Consider the following 23,673-nt stretch of genomic DNA (forward strand, 5'->3'; position numbering starts at 1 on the left):
AGGTGGCGTATCAGTACCACTTTATGACGCCCCGTTCGCAGGGCTGCAAGTGGAAAGGATTGGACCGAACCGGGGCGTACACGCTCGTAGTAGAGTACCATTTATCCCTTCACTGCACTTTTGGTAGTACGTACACGAGGAGAGGACCCCCAATCATAAACCATAATGTCAATCATAATGTGCAATTGCACCTACTATCATGACGTTACAACTCAACTAATCTTCTCTCTCTCTCCCCGTCTTTATCCGCTTCTCCCACCCCCACCCCCACCCCCACCCCCAATGGGTACAAATTGTTCTACTAGAAAGTACTACGTGTACTGGCAGTACTGCTTGGTCCTCAGAATGCAGAAATATACGTGGTACAAAAACTCGCGATACACCCCCACGAGGGCGGTGACGAAGTATATCACACATCAACAGGGACCTATTTGCTGGTTCAAGAAAAAACAGGGACCTATTTGCAAACGAAACTACCCAAGCAGAGCTACTCTCTGCCTCGGCGCACTCGCACACTCCTTTCCCTCCTGCCTCCCTCCCTTTCCCAGATCCGACCAACTCCCCTTCCCACCGTCAGCCTGCCTCCCCTGCCATTCCCCGAACTCGCCGGGAACCCTAACCCCAACCTCCGCCAGCCGTCCTTGCTTCCGGCAGAGAAGGAGGCTTCGGCGCTGGCGGAAATGGAGGCGGCGCTGGAGGCGGCGCGCTCCAAGGACACCAAGGAGCGCCTGGCCGGGGTGGAGCGCCTGCACGAGGCCCTGGAGGCCGCGGCGCGCCGCGGGCTCACCGCGGCCGAGGTCACGGCGCTCGTCGACACCTGCATGGATCTCACCAGGGACGCCAACTTCCGGGTCGCGCAGGGCGGCCTGCACGCGCTCTCCGCCGCCGCCGTGCTCGCCGGCGACCACTTCAAGATCCACCTCAATGCCCTCGTGCCCGCCGCCGTCGAGCGACTCGGCGACGGCAAGCAGCCCGTCCGTGACGCCTCCCGCCAGCTCCTCGTCACGCTCATGGAGGTCAGCCGACAGCCTCTCCATTGTTGCCTTTCGCAATCAGTATCATTTGTGCCCTCCGAGTTCGGTTCCGGGGGAATGTGGGTTCCATTCCATGCTTCCTGGGTAGTTGCAATGGAATATGGTTCGAGCAGAGGATCTCATGTTCCAGCATATCCATGTGGGTGTTCAAGTGTATGACATAGGGTTCTGTTTTAGACTCCAATGGAATACTACCAAATTTTAGTTAGGATGAAGCGGACCTTACATTCATAAGGCAAACTACCTTGGTTGCTCCTCTGACTTAGCGGTGCATGGTGCGCAATGACCGGGGTCTTTTTGTATGGGTGATCCTGTTTTCTTATGTCAGTGTATATATCTAATCTATTGAAGCACAACTAAGAATATGTTTCGTCCGTGGTATTCTCTGGGTGCGCCTTCCGGATTACTGCAATGTTGGTCTGCCCCCATGCTGCCCTCTGCTTTCCTATCCTTGGAAGACTTCACATTTAGATTTCTGCTACAGGGACCAGGAGTATCCACTCCTGTCTCAAAAACAGCATTTCAACGGAATTCTAAACATAACTAAGTGAATTAGATTATAATTTCTCTTCTCTAGTCAAACGAACACGCCTTACCTTACCTGAGGCGAGTGCTGGAATGTTTTGACTAAATGAAGGTACCAGTTTGGACTTGCTGATATCACTCTTTATTCAATTTATGCTTACTCTACACCACTGGATAGAGATGGAGATTTGGAGTATAGTATCTGTATCTAGACCCGAGCAGTTAGTGTATTTTGCTTTCAGTGGTAAAATATCTGCAATTTTTGTCCTTTAGGTGCTTCACCGTCTTTGTTTTAGGTGCTAATATGGACTTTCGAGCAACTCCAGCGCGCTGACCCAAACAGACGGCGATTTTGTTCGCTTTTTGTCCGTTTGGGTCGGCCACCCGCTCGGCGTCCGCCCTGTTTATGTTTTGGGTCGGCAGTGTGCCCAACACGCCGACCCATATTTGCCCGCGTGGCCGGCTTGCCGCCGTTTTTCAACAAATATACACACATTTTGCATAGTTTCATAAGCAAACAAAAATAGCATAGTTTCACAACCAAATAAATATAGGATAGTTTACAAGCTGAATAAAAATTAAATTGTCTCAAATACATTTAAAAAAAAAGATACATCTATTGGTTGCCAACATGAGCCCACATATGCTCAAGCAAATCATCTTGCAGCTGAATGTGAGTTTCCCAATTCGCATTGGATGATGAAATTGGGTGAATTGTGCAAACGTTGCCGCTACTCCTCCATGCTCAGGCACAACATTGTCACCCTGAAACTGAAACCCTTGATCGTAAATACGTTCCGAGCGCTCATCCTCTACGATCATATTGTGCACGATCACACAAGCAGTCATCACCTCCCACAACTTCTTGGTGCTCCAAGTTCAAGCAGGATACTGAACGATGCCCCATCGAGATTGCAGAACACCAAAGGCACGCTCGACATCCTTCCTAGCACTCTCTTGCTCTTGGGCAAATCTTCTCCTCTTCTCTCCGACAGGGTTGGGGATTGTCTTCATAATAGTGGTCCACTGAGGATAAACACCGTCACCTAGGTAGTAACCTTTGTTGTAGTTGTGGCCGTTGATGTTAACATTGACCGGCGGGCTGTTGCCTTCGGCAAGCCTTGCAAACACCGGTTAGCGTTGAAGCATGTTGATGTCATTGTGCGATCCGGCCATGCCAAAGAAGGAGTGCCAGATCCAGAGATCTTGTGAGGCCACGGCCTCAAGTATGACATTGCAAGCCCTGACATGGCCCCTATACTGCCCTTGCCAAGCAGAAGGGCAGTTCTTCCACTCCCAGTGCATGCAGTCTATGCTGCCAAGCATCCCTGGGAAGCCCCTGCTGGCACTGATCGCCAACAAGCGGGCTGTATCTTCAGCAGTCGGCTCTCTCAAGTACTCAAGGCCAAACACTGCTATCACAGCCTTGCAGAACCTGTACATGGACTCTAGGCACGTAGACTCGCTCATACGGACGTACTCATCAATGAGATCACCGGGCACTCTGTATGCAAGCATCCGGATAGCTGCAGTGCATTTCTGATAATATGAGAAGCCAATTTTTCCAAGGGCATCCTCCTTGCACTCGAAATAGTTATCGTATCGGACCACCCCCTCTCGAATACGGTTGAAAACATGCCTAGCCATACGGAACGCCGCCGGAATTGGTGATGTTTGAACAGCGGGCTGGCTGTGTCAAAGTAGTCCTTCCAAAGAAGGAAATGGCCGCTCTCTTGATTGCGATTCAACGCCGGAGTGTGCCTCGGGATCGAGCCTCGGAACAACGGCCGCTACCTATTAAGGTGGTCATGGACCAACACAGCAGCCACCATCTCCTCGTCATCAGATGAGGAATCGTCAGAGCCATAGAGAAAATTGTGGAAAATGAACTCGTCGGCGGAGTCCATTTGTACCTTGGGGGCAAACTGTCTAACAGCTTGTGGGCGTCGTCGAAGATGCTGGCCGGCGAGGAGACGCGCGCCTCCCCTGGACCAGGTAGTTGGCCTGGCGGCATCCGACGAGCGTGGCGGCGTCCGAAGAAGGAGCTGGTCGGGGCCGCGGGGGCGACTTCGTGCTCGTGGCGACGTCAGGGTGGCCCGGTGGCGAGGCGGTGGTGGCGGCGTGGGTCTAGGTGCCGGAACTGGGCGGCGGCGGCGACGGGGTGGGGCGGGTGAGGGGTTGCTGTCGACAGGGGTGGAAGAGAATGGCCAATGTGCCACCGACTGGTGGGCCAGGGGAGTAGGCGCGCGCCTGCTTTGTGTCCGCGTTGACGCAAATGAGGCCCAAAATTGGGCCAGGAATGGGTTGGCAGGCGGACGAAAAGCGGACGCGCGTCCGTTTGGGTCGGCGCGTTGGGCCGACTTTCTGTCCGCGGCGACCCAAACGGACACACGCGGACGAAATGGGTCGGCGCGTTGGAGTTGCTCTTAGCCAAGCAGAGGTAGTAGCAAATCTAACCAATAATTCCCCTTTTCTTGTATGTGGCAGCTTCTTTTGGCGCAGTTATACATGTGAAGTTGCGGATTTCACTGACATGATTTTGTATTTGGATTTAAATACACATTTTGTGTATCAAATATTCAACTGTTGTCCGCAGCTCATTTTCGTCCATAAATTACGAAAGTGACCAAATTGGATTTTCTGCACACATGGAAACCCCAAAATGCCCAAGGAAATTGGATTTTGTTACTGATTTATAGTCCAGTAAGTGACAAATTTCTACGCGAGAAGGTACAGCAACCATGCTAGAGCTATAACACAGCGAAAAGTGTTACAATGCAGTCCTTTTCTCAAGTTTTAGCTCAAAGGAGGGTACTTTGGTTTATCGCATGCACAACATGTTCTCGTCCTTTTCCTGTCTAGTCAGCGTCCCATGTGTCCACATTGTCAAGAAGACGAGAATGAACTGTGAGGTCACAAAAATCCTATTTAAAGGACAAGGACCAGAAAAAGGCTGATGGACAAAGACATGGTGGACTGGCATGGCATGAGAAACACGAAACAACAACGGATTTGGTGGACGCAGCGGAAAACATAGAGAGCTAGAAGCTAAGAAGAGCATGCAACACCGAAGAAAGGTGCATGTATGAGACGAAGTCGATGAAACAACAACCGTCGAGAATCACCGGACAGCGACTTTGGACTGAAATTGAGTATTTACTCTTATAATTCTGAACACTAGCTATGGGCTTATCCAGCACTTTGCAAGACTCTAGTTCTTTTTGCCACTTCAAAGTTGAAACATGATGTTTCCCACCATTATGGCATTAAAATTCCCATCTGTGCTTTGAATAAAAACTTCTCGGTACTGTGAGCTTTGATATATCATTATCATTCCTATGCTGCATACTCTTGTTTACATGGAAAATTGTCCTTCTGAATTGCACCGAAGTTACTAATTTGTCACATAAATGATCTTCTATCTAGATGTGGAACTATTTTTACCCCCTGGCTTTCTCGCGGGTTATGGTGAATTGATTCTGTCTCTCCAATGTCAGGTTTCTTCTCCAACAATCATTGTTGAAAGAGCTGGAAGTTATGCTTGGACTCACAAGAACTGGAGGGTGCGAGAAGAGTTTGTGCGCACCCTTGCAACGGCAGTTGGGCTTTTTGCTTCTACAGAGCTCCTTCTACAGCGAGTGTTTCTTTCACCTGTATGTCAGGATGTTTTTTCTCCTTATTGGATACGGAATATCTAGTTTCCCCTTTATTTTCTTGCGTAACTGGCAATGCTAACTGCTAATCTTGTTTCAACTACACAGGTCCTGCAATTGTTGAATGATTTGAATCAAAGTGTTAGAGAGGCTGCAATCTCCTGTATTCAGGTGGTCCATCACAAGCCTGCCCATTTTGATGCTTTTCAGTTACTCATGCAATTTTTCTTCAAATCGCGCTCCCTCTTTGGCTATTGGTTAGAACTTTTTACTTTTTGTTTTTGTTTTCTCTCATGTCTACATTATTTTTGCGGTCCCATCGCCTGTATGATGCTAACTAGATTGTACAGTTCGGTGACTTGCTTCTTGTACCAAGCTAATTGACTTAAGAAACACAAATTATATGTTTGGATGTTCTCTGGCTGCGTTCTGTTTCTCGTGCTCAGTCTCTTGCATTTCCCCTATTCTTGCATTTCTCCTATTCTGCATTTTACCCATATACTTTGTTGAACTACTTTAGGCAAGAAGGCACCATTACTTACTATGTGGCTACTAACGACATACGGAAGTTATTTTAGGTCTGGTACCAACCAACCATATTTCTGTTGAAAACAAGGCAACACTAACTTCTGTGGTCATGCAATTTATCTATATTCAAATGCAAACACTCAATTTTTTCTTCTGATCTGCCTGACTACCCATGATGCTCTGCATATATATTTAACTGAAATACTTCACCCGTAATCTATTAATTTGCATTCTACCTATTCACTACAGGAGATGTACAAAAATATGGGATCTCAGTTCCATGAAGAGTTGCAGCGCCATAATCTGCCTTCTTATATGGTAATGAACTAATGCATGTGGCTTTTTACTACTTAACCATGGTGATCTCTCCATTGTTATCCGTTTATTTTGTCGTGATTGTTGCATTCTCCATGGTTATCCAAATTTAACGTTGGCTGTGCTGACACAACATCGTGATTATCAGTCTTTTGCCTCATTTGGTGTTTTCAGCTAAAGGAAATAAATTCAAGATTGGATAAAATAGAACCAAAGGTTCCCTCATCTGATGGTGCTAGAACGCAATATAGGGCCATGGAAAGATCTGTTAGTGCTCATCCCAAAAGAGGTAGTCCAAGGAAAAAAAACACATCAAGGGAAAGCACATTATTTGGAGGCAAGTTTTACTTTGTCATACTGGACAATTCCATTTAATTTGATTAGTATGTTTGATATGCCAAAAAGTGTTAACAAAGACTTCAACTAATTGCTTCATCTTTTATGTGCATCTATTATTCTGTTCCTTTTATATGGTTTGTATAAAGAACAACGATATTTGTTGCTATTATTGAGTGTAGTTTAATTGCATGGTCAAACGATTTGGATTTTGGAAAGATGTATGCCTAGAACTAGAAGAGTCACTAGAGCAAACTGAAATGGCCAATCTACTACTGCTTCTGGTTAGACATGTGGCACTCCTTTTGTTTTCATGTACGGATAATGATATTAAAAGGCATTTAGTTGGTTCATGACTTCAAAATTTGGACGGACAGCAGTGGTAAATTCCACATGTGGATTCAGTGACATAGTTGAACTGGACATCACATGTTCCCTTCAGGAACCATGCTTTTATATACTATTAGCCTTGAAATATCTGCGTGTTAATTATCAGCCTCCATTCTGGACCTTGCATCAACTAAAATTTGATAGTCCATTCATCAGTGTGTTCAAATGCAGTTGTCCCTTTCAGAGTATGCACTACATATGGATGCCCTCATTACAAACAACATGATCATTTATTCGCTTGGTAGATAAGGTAGAGGCTTTCTGTTCCACTATTTTGGTAGATAATGATCGTATGGATGCCTCCATTGCAAACAACATGATCATTTATTTTGTTACCGAAGAAATTAAGCAAACAAAGCTCAGTAGTCAAAAGTTGTTGTGGCAATCTGGATGTCTTATGGGATTTCGTGTTATTTTTCAGGTGACACAGATATTACCGAAAAACCGGTGGAACCCATAAGAGTTCATTCAGAGAAAGAATTATTTAGAGAGATTGAGAAGATTGCATCTGCCCTTAATCCAGAAAAGGACTGGTCTATACGTATTGCTGCAATGCAAAGGATCGAAGCCTTGGTATATGGAGGTTGATCTTTGTCTCCCATGTCCTATTTTCATATCTAAGTTTTTGTTTTGTCATTAAATTACTTCCTTCAGAAAATGCACCTATGCCGTTCTCGAAGTTCTTTATTGTATGCTAAAGCTGAACTGAGGGGGAAATCCAGAGGTAGTTAATCTTTTTTTCTAAACCCAAGGAAAAAAAGACCATCCATTCCTTCAAAAGATAAGCAGGATGCAGCCAACTTAGCCAGGTTTGGATGCTGGAAACCAGACTGTCCATGAGAGAGACACTCTTGGGTAGCATCCACTTGCATCATAGCAGAACTGTTGCAACTTAGTAACTTATACAAGTACTTTCTGAGTCTTCAACATCAATATGACATTAGTGGGCATGGTGCTTATCACTTATTGGAAAGAGGGAGGGAGCGAACTGTTAATCATGTAAGCTTTATAGAAGTCACTCGAGTGGGACATGGTAAGCCATGAAAATTAATAGATCGGGACAGTAAAGAAAAACCGTTTCACATTGATTAACATTATATTAAGCTATATTTCATTCATAGTATTGACTGGTCAAGTATAATGTTACACATTCCCTATTACCAGTCCTCTCCTGCTAACACGATTTTGCGTATTTTACTTGAAACTTTTTGTACCAGGCGCAATTGATTATCCATCATTTTTCATGCTCTTGAAGCAGCTAGTTCATCCATTGTCCTCTCAGCTAGCCGATCGACGGTCTAGCATTGTAAAGCAGGTATTCTTTCTTGCCTGTTGATCTTTATTGACAACTGAATGTCTGAATGCTGATATTATTGTTGCAAATTGCAACAGTAACACCCATCTTCCCCAAATTATCAGATCTATCTACCTACCTACCTACCTACCTATCTATCTATGTGTGCATGCGTGTATGGTCATACTATTTCGACCATACGATATGCCTTGAGATATGTGCAAGTTATCTCACCCCATGTGAGTAAATGTGGGGTGAGAGACCGTGAACATATCTCAAGGCACATTGGATATGTGATACCTACCTATCTATCTATGTGTGCATGCGTGTATGGTCATACTATTTCGACCATACGATATGCCTTGAGATATGTGCAAGTTATCTCACCCCATGTGAGTAAATGTGGGGTGAGAGACCGTGAACATATCTCAAGGCACATTGGATATGTGATACCTACCTATCTATCTATGTGTGCATGCGTGTATGGTCATACTATTTCGACCATACGATATGCCTTGAGATATGTGCAAGTTATCTCACCCCATGTGAGTAAATGTGGGGTGAGAGACCGTGAACATATCTCAAGGCACATTGGATATGTGATATAGTATGAGTGCTCACTCACACAAGTGCAAAATCCACTCCAGAGAAACAATTTGGCGTAAGTTGCATCACATGTCTAAGAACTTGAGAGGTGGGTGCAACTGGGTACAAGAACAGTACAAATCAGGTAGAGGAGACTCATCGTATTTGTGTTTAACTTCGCTGACACCTCAAGAGTGGGCAACATCCCTGTGGAGAGCGACACTCTGGTGGCCCTGCCCTGCTGCTCCACCATGGTGCTGCTTCTGTAGCGCCACGGTTTTTTAGTGATTGGTTGCAACCGCTGTGGTAGGTCAAGGTGTATACTGAAGTGGGTCTGTCGTTCAAAACTGCGAAGGCACGTGGAAGGGTGACTGGATGGGCTCAGGTGAATCGAGGAGAGGCAAGTGTTTAAAATGGATAAGAGAAGGAAGAGAAAAGGAGCAATCATTGCAGAGTGTGACTGAGTCATGCCACGGTTGCACTGAATTGCACAACAGGAGGATTTTTCACCTCTCTAGCTGTAAATGAGCGTTTGTCCAGTCCTTCTACCCAGTTGCACCCACCTTTTGTAGACCTGTGGTGCAATATTCATAAAATATAGATAGTTGATAATGATAGGTCATATCAAGGTTTACGAGTCGAGTCGAGCCGAGTCGTCAGGGCACCGCCATGAACTAGCCGCGCGACTAATCAAGATTTTTGGTTGGAAGGCAAGTACCAACTCATAGACTAGTCTCGGCGACTAGTCTTGACTAGTCGGGCCACTCATAGTCCTTGGGTCATATTGACTAAACATTCCAATTTTCATAGTTAGTCAGAGCTGTTATATATAAGTCTACAACGTAAGTAAGGGCAAGTGTTTCATAGAGCACGAGACATACTCACTAAGATAATCAGTTTTCACCCTAGATTTTAACATGGATCCATAGAGGTTTAGACTCATCTACTACACAGGGACTATAATCATTACCTTGATGCCCTCGCACAATAAGAGCAGTCTGTTCTAGCTTATTATTAAGGTTCCTTTGCCTAAAACTAAAAGCTTATTATTAAGGTTATGCACAGACTGCTACATTGGTATTTCATGCCCGTTTAGTAGTTGCCGGGGGGGGGGGGGGGGGGGGGGGGGGGGGGGGGGGTTGCATGCATGTGTGTAGAAGTCAAGTCTAGTTATCTTGGACATGCATGATACACTAGATGGAATCAACCTTTTACCTTTGAGAGTTTCAGTAGGCCATTAGGGTCTGTAGAGTAGTTCCAGTTTACACCAATTTTGGGGTTGCTGCTAAACATCAATTCAGTACGAAGTTGTTTCATTTCGTAAGATGCAGGTGTTATGGAATTCTGTTAGAACATTTTCTGGTTAAATCTGCAGTCACAGGGCAAACTTCTTGCCTTCTTGGTGATGAAGAACTGCTGACTAGGTTGTTTTGCAGGCATGTCATCTACTTAATGTACTATCGAAGGAACTCCTCAGCGACTTTGAAGCATGTGCTGAAATATTTATTCCGGTAATTCTAGAAGCTATTTCTGTGTTATGCAACTCTTGTCTGGTACTAATAGGGCTAACATATTAATGAAATTCTCAGGCACTTTTTAAGCTTGTTGTCATAACTGTGCTTGTGATTGCCGAATCTTCAGATAACTGTGTAAAAACTGTGAGGTTCCTGCCTTCGCTTGTACTGAACCATGGTATTTCCTTTCATTACTTTTCTGACATGCAATATCTTGCAGATCCTGCGGAACTGCAAGGTTTCACGTATTGTTCCACTTATAGCTGACACAGCAAAAAATGACCGCAGTGCAATTCTCCGTGCCAGGTACTTGTGCTTTGCATTGTCTCAACACTCGTGGGGTCTTAAAGATTATAGGTACTTATACATTTTCTCCTATGGCAGGTGTTGTGAGTATGCACTTCTAATATTGGAATATTGGGCCGATGCTCCAGAAATACAACGCTCAGCTGATTTATACGAAGATCTAATAAAGTGCTGTGTGGCAGATGCAATGAGCGAGGTAGGACTAACATCTATGTTTCCTGGCTTAATAACATTACTTAAATATTTTTATGTATTGAAACCCAAAACTTGTCTGAACTTGTGTTATTTCTTGCATGTAATGCCATATTGCAAATACAGGTTCGTGCAACTGCAAGAAGTTGCTATAGGATGTTCATAAAGACATGGCCTGAGCGTTCACGTCGGCTTTTTATGTCATTTGATCCTGCAATACAGAGGGTATGTGGATTTATTCTCTGCATGCTTTTTCAGATCACTATAAATAAAGTATCAAACCTATAACAGAAAAAATGAGGTTGAACAAGCTGATTTTGTATTCATCATTGTGATGTACTCATGTGTGCACTGTTGCCAACTAAACAAAGAGGAGAAGAGGCAATGGCTCTAAATAGAAAGAGAAGACACATAAAACTATCATCCAGCTAGGGCATTATTTAGATTGTTCTATGAATCTCATGGAAGCGGTTTTTTTATTGGGTTGTGTAATTTCTTACACTTGTTCTATGAATCTCATGGAAGTGGAGTTTTTTATTGGGTTGTGTAATATCTTACACTGGTTTATTTTATGTCTGAAACTCCAAAAAATGTTAAACAGGAGTAGTATATATAGCATCTGATGCCTGGTGTTTTACTTTTCAATCATAATTCTAGTATTCTACACTTGGCTATAACAGCCAAGAATTGTTTGTAAATTTCCGGAAAGCAGTGCAAATGAAGTATCTACCCTGATTAGCTCAAGTCCAGGAGATAAGTTAACAGTGCCAAGACTCAACCTTACAGCTTAATATTTTTCTGAAAACTGTTTTTTATATAAAAAGATCAAATAATGCATGAAAATTTGTATTTTGTGACGACTTGGAATCACGGACGCAGGTTGTACTAATTAGAGATGGTCTGATTCGAGCCCGAGGCCGGTGGTACCCTTGTCTCCCTGGAATTGTTGTGGGTCAGGGAAAGGAGAGGAGCTGTGTGCAAAAGAGCGACAGGCGTAAATTCCTGGTTTTGCCTCTGCCTAGCGCCTATCTCGACTAAGAGCATGCCTAGTCATGCTTAAGCGCACACCTAGCATGGTTAAGCGCTAGTGGTGAATCACTTGTTTAATTCAATACTTGACTAAGGTTCTACATAGAGTACTCATCCTTGACTAGGCGAGGCGTCCTGCCCCCTTTTCACCTTTTATCAAGCGCTTCAGACAGTTCTGAACTATTATGGCAGAAGAATAGAGTAGCATTTAGTAGACATGCTGGTTGTTGAGCCCACATAGCATCCCTCCCTCCCATCCTCTTTCTCTTCTTCCCAACAGAAAGCTGCATGAACAAGTATGTGATAACTTATGGCTTATCACTCTTATCAGTCCACAATAAGTGAAAAATATTGAGAACTAAATGTGAGCAAAAGTGAAAAAACAGGATAACAAGCATGACTGCATGACATATTACAGAACCAATGTAAGTCCACAACATTGAAGATGTTGTAAATTAGTCTACAAAAGCCACATGACATAAGTCCTGAATCTTGAGTCCTAAACATTAGAGATTAGACTCTAGTGGCATAAAATAGGTCCACATAACACCAACATATTGAAAGGCTCAAGGCAGGCCAACATTCTCATGTCTCAACTTTCGTCTCCAACTCCAAGTCTCAATAGCATCATCAAACTCATCGATGGTGGTAAACATTCGTGTTGTTTGGTGTCTCTGCCATCTTGGCTAGCATTGGTTGGATCTTCACCATCATTGCTCACATTATCATCACCAATCACAAAGTCTGAATCATCGTTCTCTCCATTGCGGATATTTGAGTGTTGCTCTTGGTCCTCCTCTGTTCATCTTCTTTAATCATCAGTCTTGTTGGTGTAGGTCTCTTGTGATGCCTTTGGGTATGGGATACGGACAGTTGACAGCCCCCTTTGAGTCGTAGTAAACTAGTAGCTGTCCTAGAAAGATTGCGCCTTGAAGCTCCAAAGTTGCACCAATAGCCACATCAACACCCTCCCACATAATGTCATCAGGACATCCTCCTACGAAGCTGCAAAAGGTGAGCCCAGTGTCATGCTGCCAGAGGGTGCTACATCTTAGGGACTCCTTAAAAGCAATGTCCTCGACTAGGGGTTACCATTTCTAAGTAATGTGGCTGTTTACAAAAAATATTGGAATGTAAATGCATCGATCTAGACTGGCCTGGGTATTAGAGACCTAGGATATTGGTTCGTCTCGGCTAGCCCAATCCATTACCACTGGAGCCCGAGTCCTAGCTATCTGCATCTTGGGTTATGTAACCAAAGGGGATCAAGTGGCACATCAATTTGGTTTGGCTGCTGCCCTAGTAACCAGGCGGCTATATGCGCTCTCCAGCTCCCCCACATGGCAATTTCTATTATACTACTAATTTCCGGTGTGCTGAAATTGTATGGATGTAGGTTGGCATCTGGAGCTTTAAGTGGTTCCAAGGGTTGCTATGCAATTGCCAGTTTCTGTTGGTTTGATCTAACACTGGGCACTTTTGCAGATTATTAATGATGAAGATGGGGGCATGCACAAGCGATATCCTTCATCGTTGCATGAGAAGGGTGCTCAACTTTCTCGTTCCTCATCTCATGCAAGTGGTACACATTTGACCGGATACGGCACTTCATCTATTGTTGCAATGGACAAGGGTGCAGCAATTTCTTCCGAATCATCTCTCTCGTCAAGCATGCTCCTGTCGCAGTCGAAGGCAACTGGTAGACATGCTGAAAGAAGCATAGAGAGTGTGCTTAGTTCAAGCAAACAAAAGGTTTCAGCCATTGAGAGTTTATTGAAAGGTGTAGGCATCTCAGGCAGGCAAAATTTCTCAGCTGTGCGCTCAACAAGCTTGGATCTTGGTATGGTTTATGCTGCTTAATATTAATTTGTTTCATTAAGTATGGAAAGGCTCTTTTGTTGTCTAGTCAAGTCTTTACTGCTATTGCTTTCATGACTTATTTCTGTATACTTGAGAAACCTTAATTTCCTTTTCTTTTCCTCCTAGTGCAGGAGTTGATCCTCCATCCTCTCGTGATCCTCATATACCGCTTGCTGCGCCTGCTTCGGATCACCTTTCTTTGCAGAGTTCTGCATTGTTGGACTCATCCCTCCCTAGCATAAGTATCAGAAGAAATGGTGGTTCACGTTTGATAGATGCAATGCCTCAGGTAGACACCAAAGAGCGATCGAGGTCACCATATTCGCGTAATCTATCATCTGAACCCATGTCGGATTTGTCAGTGCCTTATTTAAGAAGATCTTCAGGGAGATCTCAAGATGATAGCATTATGGATGAGAGTAATGATACATGGCCAAGGCCTAACAGGCGATCGCCACAGATGCATACGGACAAGCACTTCACTGATATGGCTTATAGGGATGCCAGTTACAGAAATTCGCAAAACAACCATGTCCCACACTTCCAAAGGCCGCTTAGGAAGCAAGTGGCATCAAGGGTTTCTGTGGGTGTCAGACACAGTTTTGATGATGGCCATGTCCCATCGAATGAGATGTCTGGATATACAGATGGCCCAGCATCACTAAATGAAGCCCTCTCTGAGGGTCTTAGTCCAAGTTCAGACTGGGTAGCAAGAGTTGCAGCTTTTAATTTTGTTCAGACATTATTGCAACTAGGACAGAAAGGCATTCAAGAAATTACTCAGAACTTTGAAAAGGTCATGAAGCTATTTTTTCGTTATTTGGATGATCCTCATCATAAAGTTGCACAGGCAGCTTTCTCCACACTTGCAGATATTATTCCAGCATGCAAGAAGCCATTTGAGAGCTATGTTGAAAGAATTTTACCATATGTCTTTTCAAGACTTATTGATCCAAAGGAGTTGGTTTCTAAGCCATGTTCATCAACCTTGGAAGTTGTTGGCCGAACATATGCTGTTGACACATTGTTACCTGCAATAGTACGTTCACTGGATGAACAAAGGTCTCCAAAGGCCAAACTGGCTGTTCTTGAGTTCGCTAATAAGTCATTCAGCAAGTACAAGGTAGACTCTGAAGGTTACAGTAACAGCGGCTTTCTTAAGCTCTGGCTTTCGAAACTAGCACCTTTAATACATGAAAAGAATGCAAAGTTAAAGGAAACGTCCATTAAAGGAATCATATCAGTTTATTCTCATTTTGATTCAACAGCAGTCCTAAACTTTATTCTTAATTTGTCAATTGAAGAACAAAACCTTGTGAGGCGCTCGCTCAAGCAATATACTCCTCGTATTGAGGTCGATCTGGTAAACTACTTGCAGAGCAAGAAAGAGCGTTCACGTCCCAAGTCTTATGAATATGAACAGATTGATTTTGGAACTTCTGAAGATGGTTATAATCCGACATCAAGGAATAGCTATCCATTTGGAAGGGTCTCTGCTAGTTCCTTTGACAATGAATCTGGGAAGAGGATGCATACAGTTCAAGAATCCACATTTCTTACTGGTCGAACAACCTCTGATGCCCGCACTGATCATGCCAATCAATGTTTTGAGCCTTCTTCTGAAGCTGATATTTTTACAGCAAGTCGGGAATCAAAGAGCAATGCTCGCTCAGTTGTAGAAGCTGCACGCTCGTGGGCAGATTATCCTGAAAAATCAGATGCCACCATTGATGATGAAAATTCTGTTGGCACCCCTCGCCTGGATTTTGTCCGTCGTGTTTCTGATGGACATAATAATGCGGCTGTTACAACTGTCGGGAAAATTATACAGGACATGGATCAATTTGTCGACCTTAGTTCTGTGAAGGTTGTCTCGCATACAACTGACGGCCCCAGCGTACCACAACTTCTTCATCGGGTACTTCTGATATATCCTTGTTTTTTACTCCATCTTTGTTGGCTCCAATTGCAATTCTGATATGTGTTGCCTTTTCTTTTCATTATCCTAAATAACATCACGATTATATGGCTTTGTACCTTCTCAGATAATAAGTAATGATGGTGAAGTTTCATCCCAAGACAAGCAGGACGCATTGCAGCAGTTGCTGCAAGCATCTGCGAACAATGATAACTCTATATGGACAAAGGTCTGTAACCTTACCATTTAAATTCCCATTTTATTTTATTATTTAACGAAAAACTTATATTCTTGCTGTTTTTTTTGTGTGTGTGTTTACTTAGTTTAGATTCCTCTTCAGTCTTTCATTGTGTTCAAGTTCATTCAATCTTATGACCTTTTTTCCATCTGGTGTTAAGGATTTCTGGAGTGCTGTCTGGGAAGGAGGGAAATGCATTTGCCAAAAGAGAATGCATTATTTCCCTTTTATCTTGTCTATTTGTAGTGACTCAGCATTAGCTTTTCATTAGACTAATAGGGTAGTACTGCTATGTTTAGAAAATACCCCCTTTCTAATACACCCTCCGTCTCAAAATTCTTGTCTTAGATATGGATGTATCTAGTCATGTTTTAGTGTTAGATACATCCGTATCTAGACAAATCTAAGACAAGATTTTTATTTTTATTTTTAGAAAAGAGGCTGGCGCCCGGCTTTAAATTAATGAAGCCCTTATAACCAACGATACAACACAACACCATAACAACAGAAAAAACGCAAAGAACAAACTACAACGTGATATAGGGGTGCCTAGGAGCAGCAACAAAGCCCAAAAGCAAATACAACAAGGCATTGGGGCCCTCAAACATGATCGAAGGATCGCAGCTGAGAAGGAGGCCACCTCGCAAAGGATGCCAACCGTTGATGGAGGCTATGTCTTTGCCATCGCCTGGATGCCCGGCGCAACAGCACCAACCTGTTCCAACACCGAAAGGAGCCCCCTGCTCCTCGCCCTGGCTCGAAGGGTGCCGCACCGTCGGACGTTGGAATGCTCAACTCCCTAGAGCGCAGCTGGACCTTGACGCCAAGACCCCAAAAGGAGACCTTCGAACACAACCACCTTGCCGGACCTAGCTCGTCAAGAGAGCACACGAAGAGAAGAAGCTGTCATCCATGAACTCACCCAGAGACTAGAAAAACGGAACCCTGTTCGCAAAACGGAGCCTCCAAGGAGGGGACGGCACCGGGCGCCGCCGCCGTCTGGTCTAGAACATGCCAGACAAGGGTTTTCACCTAGAGCCTGGTGGTGAGGGCCACCCACAATGACACCTCCATGGAGGGAAACGATGCACAAGAGCGGCACTATCATTGGCACTGACAAAGTCAGGCAAAGATTTCGCCCGGGACATGACCAGCACCATCGAGATCCATCCGCCATGGTCGACCAAGGAGAGCTGCAGACGACGACCGAAACAGAGCGGGGAAGTAACGGAGACCATACACGCACGACGGACGCCTCTAGAATGAGCCACCTCGCCGCCCAAACAGCTGAGGGAACACATGAGCACCTGCGCAACGGCACCCACCAGAATGATGCCGCCACGCCCACCATCCGGAGCCGCCGCTCCGGTGACGGAGGAGATCCACCCTCACCCACCACCACCAGGCGGTGGACCGCGAGCACGCAGCTGGCCGCCCCTGCTGCCGCACTAGCGCAACTCCGACACCCACAGCTACCCAAAGTTTGCACCTTTCACCACATAAAGGAGACCCACGACCGAGATCTGAGTTGTAGGGCGACCAAAATATCAGCCACAAGGGCCATCGATGAGAGGAGGGCCATGCCCCGAATCCACTGAACCCTGCCAAATCCAGCGGCGGCCAGGAACCCCATCCACGATCACCAGCCAGATCCAGCGGCAGCAAGGAACACCATCCAGGCATCCACAACCACCGGCCCATACGCGAGGAGCCACACCAGCAGGGCTCGGTGGCCGCATGCCGCACCACCCCCGCGTCCGCCGATGGCCGTGCCACCCCAGGCGAGCCACAGTCAATGGGGAGGAGGGGGGGGGGGGGGGGGGGGGGGTTCAAGATCCGGAAGGGGTCACCGATGTGCGGGGGTGCACGCTCGGAGCAGGGGGAGGGAAGGAGGAGGAGGGGGCACCCCGCCGCCGGCGCGGGCCGGCCGGAGGCCGTAGACGGCGGCGGCGAGGCAGAGGAGCGTGGAGAGGGGTGGTTGGGGCGGTGGCGGGGTTCGCCTCGTGAGCCGCAAGGGTCACCGATGTGCGGGAGTGCGCGCTGGGAGCAGGGGGAGGGAAGGAGGAGGGGACACCCCCCCGCCGCCGCGGGCGGCAAGGCGGAGGAGGGTGGAGGAGGGGTGGTTGGGGGCTGGCGGTGACGCGGCTCCGTTTCTGTTCCCTTAAAATGGGGGAGAATTTCACTTCCCCAGCCTCTGCACCAACTAAGGATGCATCTAATCCAAGAATTTTGGGAGGGAGGTAATACAATTCAACTAATTGATAGTTGGCTCTTGATGAGATGGTTTCAGTAGATGAAGAATGCTTCGCTATTTTCAACAACAGAGAAAAGTGACATTTGGTTTCTGTCTAAACAATCATTTTAATTGGCGTCCCTCAATTATTTTTCCACAAAAAGTAGTCACTATCCATTCCTCTCCATCTGTTATGTTACTTCGTGTCATTTAAATATTTTATCATTCAACACATAATATTTGTATGCTAATACTAGCCCCTCCTCTAAATAGTATTTCAATCAGATTTTAACAACTATCCTTGAGGTATGGGATGACTCTGATTCTTCTGTCAGGGAGCTTTCTCTATCGCTAGTTGCTGAGATGCTCCGCAATCAGGTCTGGTACTCACAAACCATGCATTTATGTAGAAGTAGGTAGTATTGTTGATTAACATTTTCTATTTATTCTCAGAAAGATCAAATGGAAGAATCCATAGAGATTATCCTTGAAAAGCTGGTGCAGATGACCAAAGATGTTGTGGCAAAGGTATATTTTCCTTAATTTAAGAGGTTTGGTCTTGTTTCTGCTGTGCTGATATTTTCTTAATGTTGGTGCAGATTTCAAATGAAGCAAACCAGTGCTTAAATGTCGTGTTGGCAAAATATGATCCATTTAGATGCCTTGCTGTATGTCCAGTGCTGTAATCCTTTTACTAATGATATTACTTCAGTACTATTATCTTTGTTTATAGTTTTTTGTAGCTAGCAACTTATACTACTGTATATGTTTTTTCGCTTGTACTGCAGGTTATTGTGCCCTTGCTAGTTACTGATGATGAGAAGACACTTGTCATGTGTATCAACTGTTTGACAAAGGTAGGTTAGTTTCACATTATAATTGGCCAAGAGAACAATATGTTTCTCTTTTTAATTTGAAGAATCATTTGGCAAGTGCACTATTCAGAAGTTCCATTAGCTGATGGAATGGTTCTGGTTCATCCGGCCCATCTTGGCTTGACGACTATTGATCTGATGGCCCGTCATGGCTTGATGACTATTGATCTGATGACTGATGGTTCTGGTTTATCTGGCAAATTCTTAGATTGTAGGTTTGTAGTCAGCACTCACCAGGACCATCCTTTCTGACTATTGATCCGATAACCCTTGTGAACACCAGTATTCAGACAATTATTCCATTTTAGCACCATTGCTAGATCTGTTGGCGAGGATATATTTTGTACAGAAAGGATTTTCTGATAACTCTGTTATTAGTTTCTAGAGTCGTTCACTAATTTTTATTCTTGTTAACTATAGCAATATATCCTGAGAAACAATGATTGACTGTTGGTATTCTCCTGGTAAACATGCAGCTTGTTGGGCGGCTTTCACAAGAGGAATTGGTGGCTCAACTCCCTTCATTTTTACCAGCACTTTTTGATGCTTTCAATAACCAGAGTCCAGATATTCGCAAGGTATTTTGCCTGTTCTGCTGATGAACGACCTTTTTTCGCTGGCGAGCTAGTTCCTTGACTAGGGGACCTTGAAGCTTATGCGTGTTAAGGAGTATTAGTATTAGGTCTAGTGAAGAACCTAAGAGAGCAGTCTAAAAAGATGGCTTCTTGTCCCACCAGCAATATGGGCTTCTGGTAGTACCTAAAAACTAGGGATAGGGGTGCTCAGTGATTACGAACGACTAGTCTACGAGTCGCAGAGTGGATGTCGACTCATTTTCTCGTGTAGACTACAAATACAAGTCGAGCCGTGGATGGACTAGTCGACATATATGAGTCGAGCGACTCAAAAAAGAGAGCTGCCTCAGCTGGGACGAGGCGCCGCCAGCACCCACTGCCCTGCCGCCGCCGCCGCCACCCACCGCAGGGACGGCGGATGGCGCAGCCAGGTGCGGCGGCCGGCTGGAGCTTGTGCTCAGGCGGCGGCCATGGCCGTGACCCGTAGGGGCACGCGGCCTTGAGACGGGAGAGAAGGAAGAGAGAGAGAGGAGAGGAAAGGAGGAGGCATGGTGGTGGTCGGCGGGCTCGCCGGCGGCAGCGGCCGGGACCGGCGGAAGGCGGCAGGAGGCGCGGGTCGCGTGCGCGCGTGCTCTCGTGCGTGATGGCGCTGGCGGCGGCGATTGGAGAGGTCGGGAGCTAGGGTTCCAGTGGCTGGGGGCTAAGTAGGCTGGCCATTTGGGCCCAAATGGGCCAGCTGGGGGGTGATGCGTGGTGCTGGGCTAGTATTTAGACAGTGGCTGGTCCTATTCCATACCCACTTGGGCCCAGAACACTGCATAGCTCAATTATTTAGACAGTGGCTGGTTTTATTGCATACTGTACTGTTAGTAACTTAGTATATACTACATACTACCACTAGGTATTAGTAGCTGAGTACTACAGTACCATGTCGACTAGTCTAGCACTAGTCTAGACTAGTCTCGATTAGTCTATGAGTCTCTACCTCGGAACGACTTGTCGACTTGTCGACTCGTAAACCTTGGGGGTTTATGTGCCAACTGTAATCTCTACCTCTGTTTCTAAGAGTAGATGTGGGGTGGGTGGAAGCTCTCAATCAACCTAAAGTTTAAACATGAAAAACAGTCATGCTATTTGTTATTATTTCTTACAGATATTTCAGTGCCAGGTCGTGTGGTTTTCAGCTTTAGCGCATCCTCTGTTTCAAATTTCTAGCAGGTCATTTTCATTTTACTCGTGTTAGTGCACATTAACCGTGCCTGACATTATCTATTTTCTAGACTATTTATTGCAAATTTACATTTAGCAAACATCATTGGTGTTCCACATCTGATATCATTTACACTTACTTGCAGACTGTTGTATTCTGCTTGGTGGATATCTACATCATGCTAGGGAAAGCATTTGTACCATACCTGGAGGGGCTTAGTAGCACACAGCTGCGGCTAGTAACAATCTACGCAAATCGGATATCGCAGGCAAGGTCTGGTGCACCTATCGATGCTAACCAATGAGTAGTATCATACTTGTGTACCACATGGACATTTGTTTGGATGGGTTGGAATTATGGGTTTCATTCATTTGTGCATTTGTATAGAAACAGACAGGTGGTGCTCATGTATTCTTTTGCGTGGTATGTGTTATTTGTCTTCTTTATTTTCCTGTCATGTGTCACATTTGACCATTCACATTGTACAAAGAGACACAGGAAAAGCTTCACGGTGCTTGTTCGTCTCCCATTTTCCTGTAGGTTGTCAGAGGACAGATCTGTTGAGAGATAGTAGGTTGTGAATATTTACGGGACGATTTAGTGCAGACGATGTTTTATTAGATGTTCAGAATCTTCTGATTGCCTTCTAGTATGTGACATGGCGTGAACGATTTTGGCACTGGATATTGAAATTGCCTGCAATCGTGCAATTTAAGTGTATACTGGTGGGCAAGTGATACATTTCTTTGTTCCCACTGTTTGATCGTTGGAAGAGTTGCAGATTTGCCCTTAAGTTATCAAGTTTTTTTTTTGAAAAACTTACCGAAGTCGAGATGCCTCTCTTGTAAGTTTGCCTCAAAATTGATTGTGAAGCGTAAATCTGTGCTACAAAGTAATGCTGATAATAAGGATGAAAATGCCCGAAAGTCATAAAAGTGGAGTTTCTACACATGGCGGCATGTCTGCATGTTATCGATGCCATCGGGCTGTGCAATGAGATTGCACGAATTCAATATGTTGGATGTTGCATATACGCTGGGGGTGGGGTGGCGAGGGCGGATCTACGGGAAGGAAAGAAATGTCTGGGTCGAGCTTGCTTGTTGGCGACAATGCAGACCTTTTCGGAAGAAGCGATCTGAAAGACGATGCTTGTGGCGAGGCAACCTCAGGCTGGACTCGAAGGTGAGTTCATGCGTATGGTGTTGGGTTCCATGATAATCTAACTGTGTTCAAATTTGGCTCTCTAGTTTTATTTGTCAGACGCTACAAAGATAGAAAAATGAATAGACGTTTTCCTCTATATTTTTTTGGCACACTAGGCGAGATTTTCATAGCTAGGAATGATGATTTTAATCCATCTGGTAAAAGGTTGAAAAAAATATATTCTAAAACGGCATCCAATCTGTGCGACATCGTTAGATAGCTAGATGAGCCAGGCTAGATGCAAGCTCGGTATCAGGGGGCGCGGGCTTGGGTGTTGATCGTTGTGGGCCGCCAGAAAAAGCGTTTCCTTTTGTTGGGCTCCGGTGCTTTCTGGCATAATTTTATTATCACCTACGAGACGATGCTTGGTTAGTCTTTTTCCAGCATGTTGGCCAAGTGGAAATTTTTTTCTACATGTGCATACCAATAATGTTGTTAACTAACACAAAAAAATGTGATTATATAAAATTAATAACTTGTCTACTTTTTCAGGGTCCGTTTGACGAAGGTTGACGTCGCAAGGGAGTACAACCCAAATAGGAAGAGTGCTTTGGAAATGTCGATACAAGGGTTTAAGGAAAAAAAAGGAGGGAGTTGTCCTAAAGCCTGTGGTCGGGCTTTTGTTTGATTCACTAGAGGAAGCTCACGAGTTCTACAATTTGTATTCATGGGAGATTGGCTTCGGAATAAGATTTGGAAGGAGCAGGCTAAATGTAAAAAAATCAAAGTGCATGCAAGAGCTTGTATGCGGGTGTGCGGTAAGCGAATGTTCTCTGAAGTTATTTCTGTTTTTTTTCAGAAATTAATTGTATTCTTCATGCATGGGGTTTGTACTTATGCTTTGTTTGTTTTATTTCACCTTGTATGAAGGGGGACTCGGGAAAGGAAAATAGCCGTTCCATCAGGTGCGGCTGCGATGCCATGATACGTCTCCTGCGTTCTTCTGATAATGGTTGGTACATTAGTCAATTCAACAGTGCACACAACCATGCTTTGTCGCTAACTTGTGGTGAGAAACTCCATTGGAAGCCGCACCGATATATTGATGTGCACATTAAGGATTTGGTTAAGCAGTTGCGGGAGAAGAATGTCAGCTTAAGCAAGGTGTACAGCATTGTGGGTAGTTTCTTTGGGGCGATGGAGAATATTCCGTTCACCAAAAGGTCTTTGAAGGTACTTTGTGGGAAACTAAGCAAGGATCAGTCGGACCATGACGCTACTAAAACTGTTCAACTACTACAAGACATCAAAGCAGCAGACCACATTTTTTCTTACAATGTTCATGTCGATGACGAGGCTAGGGTCAAAACACTGATGTGGGTCACGGGCAAAGGCATAGACCATTACAGGTATTTCGGTGACGCGATAACATTTGACACAACATGTCGGACTAACTTGTACGACATGCCTTTTGGTTTGTTCGTTGGAGTGAACAACCACTTCCAGAGCATCATTTTTTGAGCGGTGCTTATGAGGGATGAAACCGTTGAAAGCTTCAAATGGGTTTTTAGGGAATTTGTTAGAATGGTTGGTGGTAAAGCACCAATGACTATACTAACTGGTGATGTTATCCTTCTTAATAATATATTTCAGATTTTTTACATTTAATAACAATGGAAAAACTTTTTTCTTCTTTGTTCTTCTCACCATAAGCTTAATTAATTATTCATTTTTTAAACAAAAACGCAGATCAAGCAAGGGCGATGGAGTTGGCGATAATAGACGAGCTACCAAACACGACACATAAATGGTGCAAGTGGCATGTGCTGAAAAAGGCGAAAGAAAGCCTTGGTGTATTGTATGGCAAGAAGTCTGAGTTCAAGAGGGATTTTCAAATGTTGGTGCACCATGTTTTAACTG

At 44.8% G+C, this 23,673-nt stretch overlaps 1 protein-coding gene across 6 annotated transcripts; it reads left to right on the forward strand.

Moving 5' to 3' along the window:
- The first annotated feature begins 500 nt into the window (after positions 1–500).
- On the forward strand, positions 501–21,126 carry LOC125513598 (CLIP-associated protein-like). 6 transcript variants are annotated; one of them, XM_048678741.1, is made up of 22 exons: positions 502–1,016; positions 5,057–5,212; positions 5,321–5,383; positions 5,990–6,058; positions 6,230–6,392; positions 7,203–7,364; positions 7,999–8,096; positions 10,097–10,171; positions 10,250–10,318; positions 10,395–10,480; positions 10,559–10,676; positions 10,799–10,897; positions 13,187–13,541; positions 13,693–15,479; positions 15,607–15,708; positions 18,224–18,328; positions 18,404–18,478; positions 18,550–18,618; positions 18,739–18,807; positions 19,302–19,403; positions 20,554–20,618; positions 20,756–21,126. In XM_048678741.1, exons 1-22 carry the CDS (start codon positions 681–683, stop codon positions 20,793–20,795), a joined length of 4,263 nt encoding a protein of 1,420 aa, XP_048534698.1. In that variant the 5' UTR covers positions 502–680; the 3' UTR covers positions 20,796–21,126. The 6 variants fall into 6 exon arrangements, with proteins under 6 accessions (XP_048534701.1, XP_048534698.1, XP_048534699.1 ...); XM_048678740.1 differs by lacking the exon at positions 20,554–20,618 and having other exon boundaries at positions 503–1,016; positions 18,236–18,328; XM_048678739.1 differs by lacking the exon at positions 20,554–20,618 and having other exon boundaries at positions 503–1,016; positions 15,610–15,708.
- The last annotated feature ends 2,547 nt before the right edge of the window (positions 21,127–23,673 follow it).

This window comes from Triticum urartu, chromosome 6 (genome assembly GCF_003073215.2).
Source record: "Triticum urartu cultivar G1812 chromosome 6, Tu2.1, whole genome shotgun sequence".
Classification (NCBI taxonomy): domain Eukaryota; kingdom Viridiplantae; phylum Streptophyta; class Magnoliopsida; order Poales; family Poaceae; genus Triticum; species Triticum urartu.